Source organism: Vanacampus margaritifer, chromosome 1 (genome assembly GCF_051991255.1).
Source record: "Vanacampus margaritifer isolate UIUO_Vmar chromosome 1, RoL_Vmar_1.0, whole genome shotgun sequence".
NCBI classification, from domain to species: Eukaryota; Metazoa; Chordata; class Actinopteri; order Syngnathiformes; family Syngnathidae; genus Vanacampus; species Vanacampus margaritifer.
In genome coordinates this window covers 28,440,527-28,460,725 of record NC_135432.1, presented here as the reverse complement: position 1 = coordinate 28,460,725, position 20,199 = coordinate 28,440,527, and the positions used below count along the sequence as shown (strand labels likewise).

At 40.0% G+C, this 20,199-nt stretch overlaps 2 protein-coding genes across 2 annotated transcripts in view; both read right to left on the bottom strand.

The window, feature by feature from the left end:
* The window catches only part of gnb1a (guanine nucleotide binding protein (G protein), beta polypeptide 1a), a 36,537-nt gene extending 21,621 nt beyond the window's left edge, over window positions 1-14,916 (bottom strand). The window contains exon 1 of the mRNA XM_077545121.1: window positions 14,560-14,916. The gene's annotated coding sequence lies outside the window, so the exon portion shown is untranslated. The remainder of the gene's footprint in view (window positions 1-14,559) is intronic.
* A 71-nt stretch (window positions 14,917-14,987) lies between these two features.
* The window catches only part of cfap74 (cilia and flagella associated protein 74), a 54,834-nt gene continuing 49,622 nt past the window's right edge, over window positions 14,988-20,199 (bottom strand). The window contains exon 39 of the mRNA XM_077545071.1: window positions 14,988-15,053. Coding sequence (XP_077401197.1) covers window positions 15,009-15,053 — 45 coding nt within the window. The 3' untranslated portion in view covers window positions 14,988-15,008. The remainder of the gene's footprint in view (window positions 15,054-20,199) is intronic.

Sequence of the window (20,199 nt, the reverse complement as noted above, 5' to 3'; positions counted from 1 at the left end):
TATCAGATAATCGATATCTGGCATGAATATCAAGATATGAAATTTTGTCCATATCGTCCAGCCCTAGTATAGATAGACCAAAGTAAAAAGGTATGAATTAATCATGCACTGTATGCTCCCTCTAAAGAAGTTGAGTAAAGGGATGTGGAAGTCATTTGGGATTCATACCGAGAAGGGGCCATCACTAATGGCATTTCAGAGTGACAAAAGATTTGAACACAGTGCGCATGTGTCTTTTATACTCCTCTTCCTCCTGGTTGCTGGGTGAAAGCCTAAGTGCTTTTAGGAAGTGATGCATGTCAAATGTGGCTGAAATGCAACCAGGTCATGAAGAATGCTGCTATAAGAGGATGTGGAATTCTGAAACGTACAGAAGGATATTGCTCCTAGACATTTTGTTAACGCCCCATCCAGTCTCAGTCTGACATCCCCGACAACACACAGCTTGTTGTTGGGACACGTTAAGTCAAATTCATGATGGCACTTTCTACAACTGACACAATAGTATAAATTCAAATGACATACATCCAAACTCATTGTAGATAGCACTTTCTACAATTGACACACAATAGTTTAAATTCAAATGGCATATTCTAACAAACAAAACAAACCCCAAATTTGTTTAACAGTAGTGGGTTATTGTACGAAATTTGTGCAGTTTGTTGTAATGCAAAGGTTAGAAGTTGACAGGATATGATGGGAAAGTAAATGGCGCGAGAAACTAAATTATAGACAATATACACTACTAGTTTTACCTAGGTGATAAGATTTTTTAGATTCAGAATTTGTTGTGGACGATTGGAAAAAAAAAAAAATCCTACAGCGCGTATTCCACCCCCATAGGTTTCCGTAGCTCCCACTCTCCCTGTTGTTTCCGTCACAGAGTACATACTCCACTCCATAGCACAACATGGCTACGGCTAGAGAGAGCAAAGTGTTTGTTACCAAGAAAGGCGTTTGTAGCTGGAGTTTGCGGCAACAGAAGTGGAACAAGCGACTGCATGCTACAAAGTTTGTTTAAAGCTCACTGCAAGAAAAAGCAGCAAGCACATCAAACTTATTTCAGTATTTTAAACTAAGGCATCCAGCCAAGTGGGTGAAAAGCCAAGCATTACAAGGGGAACAAGGCCGCAGCAACTAAAACTCCCAGTAAAAAGCAGCTTTCTGTGGAGGAGTCATTCACACAAGGGAGCACATATGTTAAGAAAGGGGCACAATGGAGAGTGATCACTGAAGAGGACGTGCTGCACAACGCTCAAGATATGGCACCCATGTTTACAGTGGAGAAAACTAGCTTACTAGCTACTAGCTTACCCTATTTGCATAACAGTAATCAAGAGAAAATCAGCAGAAAGTTGGAGGGAATGCCAGGCACAGACCTTAAGTCCTGCATCTCTGCCAAAATGTGAGGTTTATTTTGGTCATTTAGTGAGGGGTACAAGTATTACTTTTTATCCTTTGGGAAAAAGTTGGGAAACCAAAAAATGCACTTTATCGACCTCATACAATGTGCAATGCTACATTTATGTTTTTTTAAGTACATTGATACTTCGGAGTTTGAACATAATTCATTCCGGCGAAGTATTCATAGGAAATAATGTAAATGCAATTAGTCCGTTCCCAAGCTTCAAAAACAGAAAATTCCTATTTTAATTTCTATTTATGTTTTTTACATTTACACCCTGTACAGTACTTAATAAAAAAATACCTTACTTTTTTTGTTGTGGTGTGAAGGCATCAGTGGATGATAAATGCTATATTAATGCTTGGTTTTGTTCAGTGCTGAGTTTGTGTATTTTACATTGGGCATATTGTTAGACTACCAAGCAGTCTTTGCGTGCGTTGTTGAACAACTAAAGGGGGGTCCTCGTGCCAGTATTGACAGAAGAAGTCACGGTAGTTACAACGGGGCGATAATCTCCTTCCTAATTCCGCTGTGGTTCATAGTTTTGTCATGGTTTTCTTTGCTGCCACTGGCACTGTTGTCTTTCTTTGGGCCCAGGGCGAAGAAAATTGTCTTGGAAAAATCTAAATGCGCTCGCGAGTATAGAGCTTCTCCGAGAGTATTCACGATCTGACTGGAAATGAGCAGTGCATCGTCTCAACTACCGCAACGTGAGCATTTGGCATTGCTCGGTTTGGGTGTTCAAACTAAGGCAGAAGTTTTGCACTTTAATTCCAAATATCGTTCCGTCCACTCCAGAGCATCTACGACTCCCCTGTAAAGCGGCCAAACTGGAACACTTGTTATCCCTGTGGTCCGTTGTCATATTATGCATGTGGGCATTATGTTGTGGGTGATCATACAATAGTGAAACAAAAGGGTAGACAGCGCAATAAGCTTAGGTACATTTCAAATATTTACACCATACGAGTCAAGAAGAATATTGGCACTTGAAATAGCCTGAGGCCGTGCAACCTATTTTCCTCTAAAAATCTAGAGCAAAATCCTGGGGCTACAAAGGAGCATGCATAACGTGACACAGCTCTGATCAGAAGGTTCAAATAGATTGTTAGCTTCATGATTCCTCTCATAGAAAATGCAATCAATCGATTTTCTCCAGTTTTATCAATGTCAATGCAACTACAAATGCCGAACCTTTAATTTCGTTCATCGTGTTATTGGTGTACAATCCATCACAAACCAGCATTCAGCCATCGCATTACTTTAGTACGACAGGAAGTTTTGAGCCTTTTCATGCTTTGAATTGATGTAAGAACAGTCATGTTCAGTGGCGGTATTGTGGGATTAAGCAGCATGGGGAAAAATTAAAACCACAAAAGGCACAAGTTGTCATTTTGTGATGAGCCTGCCATTGTGGTAGAATAATGTTGGTAACATCTGATAACAACAGACATGACAAGAATAGAGTTAATAGGAGAATCTGATTGATTTGTGTAATTGTGTGCGCCAGATTCGATTTTGTTAATGCACACTTGCCTACTGAGCATATTACAACTCAGTCAGCATGACTGGTCAAGCCAGCTTCCAGCTGAATTCAAGTCTCCCGCCACGAATGCTTCAGAGGGCCAACTTAAAAATAAAAACCGAATAAGTCTTTAATATCCATGGTCACGGTTCTCTTAAATGATATTGGGAAAATTTATCAAAATAAACCTTACCAGGTAATATAAGTAGATTAATGCATTGTAGCGCTTTTATTTTGGAAGCGTGTCGTCGCGGTAAAGGACTGACAACGTGCTCGTCTATTCAGAGTTTGTGAACAACGGCAATATAAGTGCCCCAAACTGTTGCGACAGACGTCAGTAACACAAAGTCCTCAAGTCACGTTACGCTACAGTTAAGAGTGCTAGGACATAATTATGCTGACATTGTATTGTACGGCGCGCCTGTTGCCAGCGTTTAGCGGCGACTGCTAGCTAACAGCAAGCTACCAGCACCAAGCAGCAAGCTAGCCGTGCTAGCTAGCAGCGGTAAAGTGCTCCAGCCGTCTAATTACTTTTCAAAGGCGTTAATACTACAGCCTGTATACAGCTGGGGTAGGCTCCAGCACCTTCGTGAGGATAAGCGGTTCAGAAAATGGATTGATGGACTGCGCATACTTTGATGCTGACAGCCTGACTAATTTGCCGTTCCTACTGATCACTTATTAACAAACCAGGCTTACTCAAATGTGCTATTTATTTAGCCGACAAAATTGCTATTGGGGATCTGACTTCACTTTAGTTCCATTGACCAAAATCTATGGGGAGAGATTTGTCAAAAATCTCATTGTTTCAGAGGAAAACAGTTTGCTGACAAGCACAGTTTAAGTACAAAAAAAAAGAAGTTGATTTTCTAAAAATGAAAACCAGTTGGTTGTTAATTATTACATGCAAATGTGTTTTTTGTCTTCTGTATTTATAATTATTCTTTACCAAGAAAGTATATACAGGTATATTTTTATTTCTATCCAAACACACGAATTTTCGCTAGAATTTTCAGTAGGATATCTGAATACCAAAATATTCGATAGCTACAGCCCTAATAAAATTAATTTTGAGTTGTTTTGAGGCACGCCCACAAGAGTTCTTTCGCCACACACTCCTGTCAAAACTAGCTTGCACCCCAACTTCAAATTTTTGCTAACATAAATAATATGTGTTATTATAAATTCTGTTTGGTCCAAAAGGAACTTGCATAATTATAATGTTTCAAATAATTTTATTTGTTAAGAAAATGGATGGATGGACGGATGTCTTAATATTTTCAAACATTTTCTTGTTTTGAACAAAAAAAGTAATTGTTTTGAATAACCATTATTTCAAATATTACCAAAATAATCGTGATTATTATTTTTTCCATAATCGAGCAGCCCAAATTGCCAGTCATTTTTTTGCCCAAATTATTATTTTTGCCTAATTCATCTCTTTGTGATGCAACTGGTTAAATTTTTTGTTTCCAGAAAAATCTGAAAATGGTGATTATTTTAAAGGATCTTTGTGCAGTTTGTCACTTCTTTACTCGCTACTGCCAACTATGACCCAAAGCATAACTGAAGCATCTGTGTCAGGCTCGTTCATGGTGCGTGTGCGGGTAATAGTATGTGTACGATCTTAAAGCGACAGCCTCAGTTGACAAATGAAGACATGACTTTAAATGAGGTAAGAAAGACTCCGCCCCTCACCCATAGAAATTGTGTGTGCGGGTCCACACACACTACTATAAAAGGAAGATAAAAGCTGATAGGTGCAGTCACAGTAAAACAGTCAGGGACCTTTCGTAATTATTTTTTTCATATCAGTTACAAACAGCATTACAACCATTAATTAGATGGCATTCAGTGATTTCCGTAACAAGTAGGGAAAACCCTTAACATTTGGCAGCTCTGTGATAGTGACAAAGCAGTACGTACAAGGGAAATTACATCATTTTTAAATCTCTGCCAGTGTGCTGTACTTCAAACTTTCACTGGTCTTTGCCATAATCCGGCTGCTAAAAGAAGATTAGTTTCACTCCATAACCACCAGTGTTTCATACCCACACTTGGCCTGTCATCACTTCTTCTAGGTTTATTTCAATGACATCTCTGTCACCTCCTGTGTGAATGAAGCTCTAGATTAGGGCAGGCCAATCATTTTCTAACGTGATAAACTGGAATGGTTGTCAAAAGCCACATCAACATGCCAGCTTCAATTGTGATCTATTTTAATGCGACAAAGTATATTTTGTTTTATTGTTGTAATTTGGAAATAAAAATGTTACAATTATAAGTAGCCATGTACAGTTATACACATAACACTAACACACAACTCTTAACACTAATCAACGTTCACAAAAAGCGTGTCTACAGTATGCATCAATTGTTCTACATTTTAAGTAGTTGGCAAAAATCACTAACTCATATTGGCTGTTTCTAGTTGAGACTCCACGCTGCCTAAAAAAACCCATTTCCAGCCGGAGTCATTGTTAAGGCCAATCAAAAGGGCAGAATAGAAGAGGATAAAATAAAAGAGTGGCTGTGTGAGGTGTACGTTGTCGTGTTATGCGAATATAAAGAGGGTTTTGCCACAACGGGTCCAACAGTAGGCTTTATTTCACGAAGACTTTCCCGTAACTGACCGTTCTCAGCGCCTGCCCATCTCTGTCACGGGTAGATGACACATACCAAATACAAAGGGGTGTCCGGGCTAAACTACTGTATAGTGTATCATTTAAAAAAATTTAATGCTTTATTACACAACGTGCACTTACAGCAACAGACATCGCAAAAGTCACTTTGAAGTAGTGCAAGTCTACACAGTGTATCTAAACAGATCACATCACATACGTAGAGAGACCGGATGTTTTTTTCCCATCACAATGCGGGCACATCTCACAGCCGCTGTGAAAAACAAAGTGCGACAAATGAACATAAAGCTTGCTATCATTCCAGGAGGCTTGACTACGGAACTTCGACCGCTGGACATCGGTGTAAACAGGGCGTTCAAAGTCAAGTTACTAGCGGCGTGGGAGCGCTGGAAGACAGATGGCGAACACATCAGCGCCTTGCGAGTTTTGCCGCAATTAATCAATGGATCGTGAATGCTTGGGCAAGCTGGCATCATTTCCGATGAGCCGCACAACGAGACTGACTGACAATGAGACGGAGCCTGGCATTATTGATGGAGAACTCGCCCAGTTGTTTGTTTCGGATTCAGAAGATGAAGACTGAGGGATTTGTGGATTAGGATTGATCAAAAGCAACGTGAGTATATTGTTATATACTTCAAGTACAACCGTGCCTGCGCCCAGCCATTTCTACACCATGTTAATACTTGGGAGGTGCGCCCAAGTAAACTGGCCGCTGCCCAAGAAGTTTTCAAGAAAATGTTACATCTTTTAAAACTATAAGGCGCACTTAAATTTGTCTTATGTGTGCACCGAGTTCCGGAGACGTTTTCCTTTCAGCCAAGCTTTAGGGCAAATGTTGCTGCGCCAACGCAAGTTTCTGATTGTGGTCTGGTTCACGCTCATTCTTGGTTGGCTGCTGGCCTGCGTTAAGACTGCAGAGCGGGTGATTGAGGCTTGTTGTTGTGCAAAACCAACATCAAAATAAAAACGATATTTCTACTATTTCAATAAAGTACAATTTTGACTTGTGTTTCCATTGAAGAGTGATTTGCTTCTGATGCGTAGTTCTCGTAGTGCCCCGCCTCGACTCTCGTGAGATCTTGCAGTTCTTGTAGGCAGTCACGTCACGCTAACGACTCATGCAGCGTTACGAGAATAAATTGTTTGCGTGTATGGAGCCGCGGCAACCTTGGCTCTAAACTGCTTTGTGCTTAATAAGACTTCTTGTCCCCTCGGGAAGCAAATCAGACACAAAAGCGAGTGGCCCTGTACTTCCGACTTCCATTACACTTTTGTGAAATTTCGATTTCCACACGTCTCAAAAAGCACTACATGAGAGCGTAAATCTGAGTCAAATGGAAACGCACCTAGTGAGGTGAATAGCGCAACCCAGCCTAGCGAATTGTGTTTACTAGCTACTCACTCTGCATCAATTTATTATTCTGAAATGGATTTGCCTTGACTTGGTGAGCAGGGTGACCAATCAGGAGTTAGGCCCTGCCCAACTAACTTTGATGGGAGAGTTTGACAGATAACATAAATTCACAAAACAACGCAACACAGTGACCATGAAATAATTAATTTGAGAATTTACAAATAATCATTAGGTAATTTATATAATTATTGGCACATTTAATAACACATTGATTTATTTAATTCCATTTTTAATCAATAAATGAAACAATTAACGACATTTATTTAATGATGTATTCATTTATTTAAATTTTGGCACGTTTAGTCCTCCATAGATTATTTCAGAAACCGGAATTCAATATAGACGGCATGTAAACGTAGTCACAGTCAAAGTTGTTTTTGTTCACTTGTACCTCCCACATATGTGAAAAATCAATATAAAAGGCACCTCTTTCGAAATAAAAGCACAGCAGAATTTACCAGTACATTTTACTTTCTCTTCATTAGGACTTTGTGAGGGCCCTTTGAATTAGAATTTTTGAAAACTTCTGTCATTTTGTCACACCACTCAGACATCATTGGAAAACTCTGCAGAGTCACAGGTTAGTTTATAGACACTGAAAAAGTGTCTGAGCACTGATGAATCGTGTCAACTACTGAACGATCACTAGTGGCTCACATCACCCATATGGTCTCAACTCGGCCTGTCTGAAACCAAAATTGGCCAGATAGATGAGGGGGAAAAAACATGTACGGTCTGCTGTGAGCATTGACTTTGCAGTAGGCCAATCGTTTAAGGGCACATTCCCATCTTTTAGGGTAATTTATTTTAATTGTTTCTCTTACCACAGTTTAAATTTTATTTTTATTTTTATACAGTCTTGCTCTTACCTTGACTGCCTTCATTTTATAGTACCTTGTTTATCTTGCCCAACAAATTTTCGGCTCCCAAGTCCCAGACATCTCTCTGTCCCATGCTGCAATGTGTTCCTTGATATATCACTCATTCATTTATTCATGGACTAACTGCAAGTATGTATGCAAACTGGGAAGATACAATATGAATTGGCCCTTGTGGGATAAATAAAAATGTCTGAATCTGAAATGTCTTTGTAATATGGAGACCACTGATGTAATAAATACGGGTGAATGCTTGTGCAGATTAAGTCACAAAATGAAACTGCCACGTAAAAAGCATTCTACCTCAACAGGATGACAAACAAGTGAAGTTGATGCCTTATTTCATGATGGTATAGTTCTGATTCTTTCAAAGTTAATAAATCATTAAAATTAGCTACAAGCACAGCATGTGGCGTGGCGGGGAATCTGAACGATTACTCGACCAAAGACATATAATCCCAGAGTGGACCACAGACTAAGAATATAATCCCATTTCTATCCAGCACTAGGAGATTAAAAATAATACACATCATAATGAAAATCCTTTTTTTGTTTTTTTAAACAAGACACCCTCTGTGCAAATGGCCAATGAGGATACAAATTAGTTGAAAAAAACCATTCTCTTTTGATGGCACTCATCCTAATTAAGATATTGCACAGTGCACACTCATGAAAGACGTCCTGACATATAAATGTAGAAAAAAAATGAAGCCACAACGCTGTACGTCCTAACAAACATATCCAGTATCAGTATTGTGATGGGGGTGTCACACACAAATCTTTTAAACAAAAGATTTATATTTAACAATTCTTCATGCTGTCCTTAAATGCTGTGTTTGTGTCTTTGATGGGTGATTGGACTATTTGCGTTTCCAGCAAATTCAACATGTTGAATCGGCGTCGGGGCATTTGATTTGATTTGGCTGTTAGCTAGCAAATCAGCGCACGGGGCAAGAAGAGCAAGTGACAACACGGATAAACAGTACTCAACTCAACTTTATGGTTTTTCAGGACAGCACACCTGAATATTAGGGTCCCCCCCATAAAGAGGATATGATCATATTTCAGCAAGATTTGCAAAAATGTTTAAAAAGTCCTTATTGTATTTTGGAGGTCAGTAAATGACACAGCACAGTGATAGTTTGACCGACTTCAAAGAAGGTAGCTTCAAAGCTGTGATCGATGTGGTAAATAGACATCGTTTACGCTTAAATTTGTTTTTGTTTTTTTAATAGTCGCCGTTCCTCCACCTCGGCCCGACGTCCTCGGAGCGTCCAAATAAGCACAGCCAGGACGTAGTAATTCAATCAAAGCGGTGGACTCACCAGCGCCAGTCCAGGTCTCCGTCAGGCCGAGGAAATTCAAGTTGTTGGAAAAGAAAAACTCCCTCAAAATAAACATTTTGTTTGTCAATGACCGCGCATTTAACAGCGCCATCCTTGTGGGAGCAGCAGGGGTGCATGGCCCTTCCGTCCGTCCGTCCGTCTCGAGGAAGCTCCTTCAGAAGCTGGAGGTCGGCACCGCGTCCAAAAACGCAGAGGGCAGCACGGCCGAAGCTTTTCGGGCGAACCGACGATCGGTAGCAGCCAGGAGTCGACAGGGTCCAAGATACGCCACAACGGAGTACATCCATGCGTTCGGGAACGAAGCTTGTTCCAGTGTCCGTTTTCGCTTCACCAGGTGACCACCGCGTTTACCCCAAGCCGCTGTCAACACCGGTATGAGTTGTTTACGTTTTGATATCCTGCCTCCGTAAAGAGGTTGCCGGTTGCCTTTAGGAATAATGACTACCGCCGCCGAATTACTTCTCGCGCATGCGCTGAAGGTACGTAATAGTCTGTGTTGGTGCGGTGTGTATTATTTACGTCATTTTTCTACGCGACGTGCCGACGTCGGATTGGTGTATCTAGGCATTAGGACACTTGGGCTGGACTACAGAGAAATCCCACCTATTTACAGTTTGCTATTGAAAAACATAGCAATTTTTGTTTTTTCTGAGGAACCTCTACTCAACATTTGCTAAAACACTCATTTGTGTTTTTGTGCCCTTTCGGTAATGACCTAAAATGCAGGCTAAAGCTCCGGCTTTACTGTTAAAGTGGGGAAAATCTTCATTTTTCACTGTGTATGTATGTTTTGGATTTGCTCAATGATTGTTCGAATCTTTTTTTTTTTTTTTTTTTTTACAAATTTTGGAGGTCTCGTTGCTGCATAAGTGTAATTCACAGGGTGTTGCAGGGAACATGACCTCTGCACCTTTTCAGAGGTATTTTTTTTTATCCCATGCAAATGTATACCATCCAAAATCTATGTTAACTATCCCCTCCATTGTGGTTTGCCGGTCCCAGTAGTATCGTTTTGTCAGCCGCTGACTGGCTTTTGTGGTCTGTCAGTAGAGGCATCATGCACCGTTCGCCTTGCTGATCACTTCCATGCTATACAGTACATAATGTAATATCTCAGATATATCCTGGCAAGGGTCATGTGCATTACACAGCATTGAAACAGCCAAGCAGGCATACGAAATAAAAACCCCGAAAAAAACAGCCAGCCGGCAAACGCCCATAGATATTGTTCGTAACAACAACAACAACAAAAGTCACTGATGTAAAAGGGAGACCTGGAAATCGGACTCATTGCTGTGCCAGAGATCCGAGTCTGGTCACAGCCTCATTACAGTAGTGCTGTAACTATCAGTGCTTGTTGGTAGCACATTGACAGACAGTTCAGAGGATGCAGCCTTGTGAATTTAATAAGCAGTGACAAATTACGTAACAGAGCGAGCGGCTTTTTAAAATATCCGTAACATTCGTGTTACGGCCGGAAGCGTCAGTGTTTGTTGATTTCGGTAACAAAATACGGACAATCTGTAACAATTGGAAGCTTTGCTGTATAGAAAAATTCACAACATATTCGTGAGACAGCCGCCTACGACGGCGTATTACGGGAAATGTCTAAATATATTTATTTTTATAGATGGGGGGGGGGTTCATGTAATATTATGTGCAAAAAAACGCAAATTTGCTAAAGAAAAACTCATATTTGCGACATTACAAAGTGGAAAATTTGAAAGAAGAAAACTCACAAATTTACAAGAAAAGACTTGCAGATTTGTGACATTACAAAGTGGCAAATTTGCAAGAAGAAAACTCACAAATTTACAAGGGTTCTCTTGCGAATTTGCTAGTTTGTCACAAATCTGTGATTTTATAAATTTGCGTGTGTGTGTGTGTGTGGGGGGGGGGGGTTCTCTGAATATTACACCCTCTAAAACCTCTAAAAATATATTTATATGTGACCCTAATACACCGTCATAGCCGCCAGCCATCAACCAAGTTGCAACATTCCCTGCAGTCCCGAGTCCACTATGATTGGAAAACAGGTGCAGTGACAAGAGGTCAGAAAGCATGTACATAGGAACACTGAAAAATGTTTAAGTTCTAATTCGTAAACAGGCACTCATTTTATGAAATGTCTATTATGACATCTTTGCATTTAAAAGTAGTGTTGTTCTCATACGATACTGGTATCGGGAGATGTCCCGCTACTGCATTAAAACAGTAGTATCATCATTGGCAAGTATTAACAAGTAACATTCCAATACCATTATTTCAGACGCTAATATAGGACTTTTGATGCAGCATCTTGTGTCTTGCTTGTGTACGACATTCACTGATGTGTGGCGTGTTCACTGCATGCCGAGCCAAGATATCCTATTGGCCCTTGAATGCTCTGAACCAACGGCAGGGCAGCTTTCGTCATGTTGAAAAAACAACAACAACCTAGGTATCGTATCGGCAGATACGGCAAAACTGGGTATCGGAATCAGTAACGGGGGCCAGAAAATGGTATCGGAACAATACTATTTTAAAAGCCTATTGTCCAGTACTTCGCAAACCTTTTACTCCAATGTCACCTAAAAAAACCACTCGTCAATGTTAAAAAAAATACTGTATTATAGTAGATTTATTTACATGTTAATCAAAAATGAGGAAAATGCATTGTTCTGAAAAAGTATAGTTATTTGAAAAGTAGTCAGTAATTCCAATTAAAATGTACTTCATATAAAAGTTAAATAAAAAGGATGCCTTAATAAATGTTCGAAAAACATTTCTAAATTATTACATGGAAATGTATTGTACTTGAAAGATAGATACAGCTATAAAAACAAAGACAAAATGTTAAAAAACCCTGCAAAATGAGGCACAGTTTTAACATTTAATTCAATTATTCATTCACATACCATTGAACACAGGTGTCACACCTGAGGACCAGAACCGGCTCAACACATCATTTTGTGGCCCACTAAAGCAATCAAAGTGTGTCTACTTCATGTTTCTTGCAAAGATGTGGCCTGGGACAAAAGTTAAAGTTTCACACCATTGAAGAGAGAGCCTGAACCATAACTATAATTTGAGAACCACTACTTGGGCTGTTTTGTAAATAATTGTTCTCCATGTGAACCTCAAAGTAGATGCATTGGAAGGAGGGAAAATAGTAACAGGGTGTACTACTCTTTTTTTGTTGTTGGTGTATTGTGTTTTGGTGAGTATAAGCTGGTTTAGATAATGAATGAATGAATGAATGGTTACAGTTCATCAGTAATAATTTTTGATTTTATACTTTTAATGATATAAGTTGCAATAACATTAACTAGATTGGATTGGTTAAATTCTGCACAACAATTAAAAACTTTGACAAGTTGTCACTTAAATTATTGCCTGTATATTTCAAAAGGGTTTAGAATGATGAGTTTGACAGAGCAAAAAGAAAAGAAAAAAAGAAAACGAATGGAATTTGTTGAGGAAGTTTACCAAATCTGAGGTTGGGTACAACTGACTATAACGGTTCAAATACATTATTACATGTGATCAAAAATGTTTTGCAGTTCTATTATTCTCATCAGGGAATACGGCTTTCAACAACATATAGAACAAAAATGACTTTTTCTTCTTCTTTTTACAACAGGGTAACGAAGGCTAGCGGGCCCGGTTACAGGCCCTCAGACGCTCGGTAAGTTGTCTACGAGTGGGAGAAAAGGCGCTGATGAGGAAGGCTTTGAACGCCATCTTGTTGAGTGCAGCTACCCGGGCGGGCCCTCCAATGCAGGAACCCATTCATTGGAGGCGGTGCAGGGAGTTGACACACAGGCTAAATTAATCCCCACCGAGTAAATTCTAATGATTCTTTAGGAGAGAAATAATGAGAATGGCAAAAATAACTCACACGACGACTCGAATTGCGAGCATTCATTCGCGAGTGGTCCGGCTCGACGCGGCCCGGTGTTAAGTTGCTCATAGCGGCATCTTGTTGCCCCTTGGTTGGGGGGAGGCGCACGCGTCAGCAACACGTCCGACTAGCCGCTCAACACATTAACCTCATAATGTCACGCACACAGCCAGACTGGATTTTTTGCATAATTTACCCGGGAAATCTCATTTAATCGGTTTTGGCGGTGTACCGTACAGCGCGCGAGCCGACCTGGTATGGGACATGGCCAGTGTAGCTGCTAACAGTTCGCCTTGCAACACACCCGAGCTCGAGATAACAGGATTGCACAGAGCCAATTAAACTCATTCTCTTTAGTTCACTCAAGACCAAAATGTATATAACGCATTTTACACATTAGCGCGCAGGGCTAAAATACCATTTAACCCATGTGACTTGATAAAAGTCTACAACAATGTTGCCATAGGCTAATTAAGCTAGTATTAAGTTGTATCCCCGCGCAGCCTGATTGTTGTTCCTTTTAAAACTCTAAAATGGCTCAACTGCAGCCCCAGCTCAGTTTTGCTTCGGTCCACTTGTATTTAAAAAGGCGGCGAGTTTGACGAAATCGTGCAGGTACGACACTCTACGCAAATAATCTGAGCGAAGCAAATATTAGGAACACCCTGCGGGTTTAAACAAACAGTTCGCAAAATAGCCCCAAATCTGGACCGAATATGTCACGATCGAGCGAAACACACCCATGAGAGACACGCCAGGCTGCGGCCACCGCTGGGCTAACTTGCTTGGACTCGCTACAGAAAACAGGGGGTGGTGACGGCAGTGGTTCGGGTTGGCGAAGAAGCCATTTTTAGACTCGCTTCGTTGTCAGCTGCATGATGCTACAATTTGCACCGCGACAGGAAGGAAACCCAAATTCGACGGGTTTAAAAAAAAACTGTTTGACAGGGTACACAAGTTAAATCGGTAATCTCAGACTTGACAACAAGTTTTAATGGAAAGTCCATTAGCATGTATACTAGCTTTGGCTGTTGTAAAGACATGGAAAATATGGGCCGACATGTCGACTTGTTGGCAGCAACTGCGATAGGAATTTGCACTTTAAACAAGCCCCCGTATCTTACGGAAAATTTATCTTAAGTTGGATGGAAACTAGGGGAGCTCTTTAACGCAGAAAACTATTATGAAATGACCTGTTTAACAGTAGCACATAGTGACCACTTAAGATCTGAGCATTTAATGCAAAAGCTATACAATTGTCCCAATTGCAATTCGTTCTGCCTTTCTATACTGACCTGCACTCATTCTACTGGTTAGCAAGTGGTAGGCTAACGACAACTAACTAGCTATCCAACTAACTGAGGCACTCAACCCAGTTAAACCCATTGGTTCACCTCCGCAGCTTTGGCTAGTCACACACATTATACATGATATATGGTGGGGGTGAAAAAAATCATCCTTACCTGCTTTCAAATGAAATCAGCGCTTTAAAATCACATGAGCTGGAAACAAATAAAAGCTCGTCTCTCCTCTCTCCAGCCAGGCGCTCGGATGTAGCTCAATGTAGCTAGCGAAGAGTGGCACTCCCCGAACACAGTTTTGACCCGCCGAGGGAGGGGGGACACACCGGCACAGTCGAGCAGATACGAGGCGGTGTTTCACCCCGAGATAGGCCTTCAGAGTCCCGCGTGAGCACTCTCGGAATCCGCCACAAATTCCACCTTCACGGCCAAAAAAATCCCCTCGTCCTACGGCGTCGTCGTCCCTCTTTTCTTCCTCGGCGTCAGGATCTCAGCAGCTTCTTCCTGCGGCCATCAAACAGCAGAGATGGGCGCGGTAACCCTGCACTCAGCTCCGGGAAACCCCACGCTCAGGAGGCGTCATAACTTACGGCCAAGGGTCGCCGACCACTTTAAGAAATCAGGAAATACTGCCATCTTTGGTTGGTTGTCAGGACCTGACATATAAACATACAGTGTGGGCAAATGTAGCTTTTTATTTGGAACTACTGTATATGAATTTATTTCATAAATGCAATATTGTTTGACCTTGTAAATTCAAAGTGGGGTTTATCCAAGGTTCAGATTTCTAGCATGTGTTAGGGTTTGTGGTAGTTAGTTTTTCCAAATCAGGCCAGGGTTATGGTTTTAAACAGGTGTTAAGACTCCAAATTACGGCTTCAAGGCCACTGTTATGTGGGTTTACATGGCATGGTGGAGACTCTATTTTCCTTTGCCCTTTCATTCTTCATTCCCTCCTCAATTCCCCTTCGTTTAATACCATCCTTCCTTACTATTCCGAGAAAAACTCACAAATTACAAGAAAAAAATTGAATATGTGTGACATTATGAAGTGACAAATTTGCAAGAAAAATCCCACAAATTTATGATAAACCCGCAGATTAGCGAAAAAACAAACGACGGAAACATAAATCTTTATCCCATGACCATTAATCTCAAACCATTAATCAATAGAAAAATTATAGAATAATCGATTCTAAAAATGTAGTGACAGCCCTACCAAATATTCCGTTATACACACAGAGCTGTTACCTGAAAAAGATATAGAGAAAAACAATACCACTTGCAAGGCATTAGAGATTCCTGCTGTGATGCATATACCAGCATTCTCAATTTTGTTACAATTTCAGGTCAGTAACAGCGTTTCTCACCATTTAATAGACACTTACATTACATGCCAGTAAATTTGCTACATGCTAGGGTATAGTTAGCACTGCTGCACAACGATTTAATGAATCTGTTGACTCTGGCCATTCTGCTGAGTTATGTTTTCCTTGTTCTTTTATGTGTTGTTTCCTCTCTCAGTTTGTTTGTCAATGTGATATAGTGGAAAAGGAGGCTGTCTGTCTGATTTACATAACCGCAACAACTGCTACTTCTTGTACTGTGTTATTTGCAAGCCAAAACAGAAAATGTGGCAGACATTTAAAAATGGGACGGACGGACAGAGTAGAGATGGGCATACCAGTGATTTTGGATTCGATCCGATACCAAGTAATACTGGGACCAAATATCGCGATATCCATACCGGAAGTGTTTTTTTTTTAAATACACAAAGCTGAAAAAAAGCCATGCGCTGCGCTCACACCAAAGGAGGCACACACATCTTCAGTTTAACCAAACTACCTCAAACTATTGTGTTACAAATTCCATGTCACCTTGTCAACAGTGGCGTGCGGTGCCCACGAGATGTGGGCCTTGGCCTTCACCCTGATATATCTTTAAAAAAAAAAAACTTTAATACAACATAGTTGTGATTTTACAGTCAAGCACACTCTCCATCATCAATTGATGCCAACGATGCCGCCGCCATGCTTCCAAATGTTTGTGTTGGTGTGAAGGGCTCGTATGCACAAAAAAATATATATATATAAAAAAAAAAAATAGAAATAAAGAAAATATAACAAATGAATTGCAAATATTGATACTATAGCTTGGAGATCGATACTTAAAACTAAACACGGTGGATCAAAATATTGATATTTTGTTATCTGAGATATGATAGATAGATAGTTAGCTAGCTAGCTAGCAAGCATTAAAATAGCAAAGTAGTTGCCCTTGTTTTTGTTGTATACTGAAGACATTTAGGTTTCCGATCAAGAACGGAATATGAAGCACAAGTTCAGATAAAAAGACTCAGTTTGTTGCAATGACGCACGAGAGGCCAATAGCAAAGTAACAAGAGAGGCGTTGAGACACTGCCTTAGTTGACAATCCCTATTGACTGACTGCTTAACAGTTCAATGCTCATTAGCTGGCTAAACATTTACATACACGCACAAACATTTCCATGTGTCCCACTCGAAGACAAACCACGTTCACATGCCGCATGTGCACTACAGTTCACACATACTAAGAAAAGATGTGAGTGTTGCCATTCAAACATTCCTCTGTGACAAGATACGAAACAACATGATATGATTTGTTCGGATTAAAATCCGAAAATTCTGATCGATGTTTGTTTTTTATGTAGTTTTGACTGCCTGTGCATGTTTGTGGCTTGGAGGCACACAGAGATGCCGCAGTCATCATGAGCTTCTAGGTGGAGTGCTCCCAGGGAGATTAGACTGGATACTGAGTTAAAGCGTTACTTGGAGACATGGAACTTTGTTGTCTTTAGGGAGTGCCTTAGTCCAGTGGGGGACGGCAACACAAGTACTACCAGCTTTGGTTTGGATCTATAGTGAGTTGTGCTTTGTAAAACCCAGTACTTGAAAATGTCTGTCAGAATTACAGGCTTTGTATGATTTTAGATGCATACTGTCGGGTTAAAAAGTATTTGCAGTCTTTACGATTTGGCTGGAGCACCATGTATAGTGAATACTGTATATAGTAACATTGACTCCCTGCAGTTTTGAGGTTCTGGGTTGCAATCTCAATTTGGGCTTTCTTTTAAGGAGTTTGCATGTCCTCTCCATGTTTGTGGTTTTTGTACGGGTACTCCAGTTTCCTCACGCATTCCAAAAACATAAATGTTAGGTTAATTGAAGACTCTAACTCTAACATGTCCTTACTGTTAACAATCTGTATTTGCGTCCATTGATAGAACTCGACAATAACAAAGCAAGTATAATAATAATAATAATAAATTTAATTTGAAGAGCCTTTCAGGACACTCAAGGTCGTTGTACAAAACGTTAAAAAAACACAAAACCAAATAAAATCAATAAAACAAGGTAAAAAAAAAAAGATCAATAATGTAAGTAAGAAATGTAATTCAAAAGGTTTAGTTATAAATGGATGGAATAGAACAGCTTGAACAGGTCGATTTTAAGTTTAGTTTTGAAGAGTGGGAGGGAGTTGGTGGCACAAAGGTCAGGAGGGAGGGAGTTCCAGAGCTTGGGAGCAGAGTAACTGAAGGCTCTGCATCAAATAGTGGCGAGGCGAACACGGGGAACATGGAGTTGGAGGGTAGATGAGGAGCCGAGTGATGTATCACCCCAAACCTGCAGTATTACCCTCAAATATGCAAAGTTGATGGAAAAGCTGAATGAACTTGTCATAATGTAAACTTGTTTTGTGCTAACCACTCATTTATGAAGCATTGTGTACATAACCACCGTCTAATCAAGTCCCCGATGAAACCATGAGTTTGAAACACTCGCCCAGAGTGTGTTTGCTTGTCATGCAGAGTCTCTGGGTGTGAGTTTCCATCGGGACTCATCTGGCCTAGGTTGCTGCTGCTGAGATTTAGTTGCCCCTGGATACGCTCCCGTTTGTCTGCATGCATGTGTTGTGAAGCTGCTTAAGCCGGGCGTCAGGCCACCCGGCGAGAATTTATCATCTGAATTGACGCTTTTGGTGCGGCCAGTGTAAAAAGAAAGGGGGGGATAAACTACTTCTAAAGCATTACTAAAAATCTTTTACACTGTCCAAAGTAAATGATGATCATTGGAAAATTCCTGAACCTGGCTCTTTGTTTTTTTACAGAAAACAATCATATCATCAACTTTTAAATACTAACATAGCAAAAGCTTTCCTCTCTCATTGGAATTCAAAAAGCACTGCTACTGTCTGACCACATGTAGCGTTAAACAACATAAGCAGGTGACCTAAGCAAAAATAAGCAGCAAAAATTAAGGCAAAAATAATGATGTGTTGGTAAAGGTAAATACATTTGCCACATATCCTGATTTAAGCAAGGTAGGCCATACTAAAGTTCACCGCAATCCCATATGACTGGATGGTGACGCTTTGCACAGTTCACCACTCACAAATCCAACCCAGTCCAGAAGGAATCAAACCATATTACATTTCAACCAAGTACTATATGGTTCCAAGACATCCCAGGGCTGCGCATGAAGGATTCTGAAGGCTAAAGTAAGTTATTTTAAACTAAAGAGGAAAATCTTTCCGTAAATTGGCGAGGCTGCATTAACGCGTTGGTGAGCACTCAAATTTTGTTCTACATGATGATAAAACAGTTTTTTTGGGGACTAAGATGTGTCTTTCTGCAAAAGTGCAATTAGTAACCCATTTGAGTTTATTACAGTAACTGAATATTAACTCATTCAATGCCATTGACGGCTATAGACATTATAAATTAATTTGAACTATTTATTTTAGTTTCACCCCCCCGCCCCCCACACACACTTTTGTTAACAACAGCATGAAAACCTAGAAAAAAAAAATTGTACATTTAGAACAGATATAAAATTTGTGATTAATCGTGAGTTAACTATCGAAGTCATGCAATTAATTACAATTAAAAATTTAAATAGCTTCAGGCAATTGAAAAAAAGAAAAGAAAAGATTATTAAAAATTAGGGGCATCAGGCGATTAGATTTTTTAATCGTAATTAATTGCATCACTTCCCTAGTTAACTCAGGATTATTCGGAAATGTTATATCTGTTCTAAATGTACAATTAAAAAACTCTATGTTTTCATACTCTTGTTAACAAAAGTGGATTTTTTTTTTAAACTAATAGAAATAGTTAAAATGATTTTTTAACGTCTATAGCCGTCAATGGCAGTGAATGAGTTAAACATGGATTTTGGTTGCGAGTTCTAACTAGTTCCAATGTTTTTATAATTTATCTCGTAAAAAAAAAAGTAAGATCTGTCAATTCACTTCAGGGGTGCTACAGCACCCTCACAAATATGCACTGCATATAATTTTTATTAACCCAGTGAGTTCGCATATACTGTACATGCTCATCACAGTCAGAGGTATTAAGTAGCATCATCGCTCAGTATTAGGGATAGAGATCAGAGCAAAGATCAGATTAGATAAAGCGGCAAAATAACGCCGCCAATATTTGTCTAATATAATGTAGCACACACTTTGTAAAAGCCAGTGACATTACACAAAGCTAAGCTCATAACGACCTTGCTTTTTATAGGCAGGTTGGTGTGCACTAATCTGCTTTAGTATAATCTCCTACAATCTGTGATAAATGCTTACTGCATGTATCTGAGGAGAGGGGAGAGAGGTCGTTGGACTACTCTGTGGCATTACTGACATCTGCTGTTCACATGCACAAATCATAGGAGCACTTTGTTGTCAACTTGTCTATAATGGCTTTTAGTGAACAAAAGCGTTCATTGGGGCTCCATATCATTTAGGCTTAGGTTTCTAGTA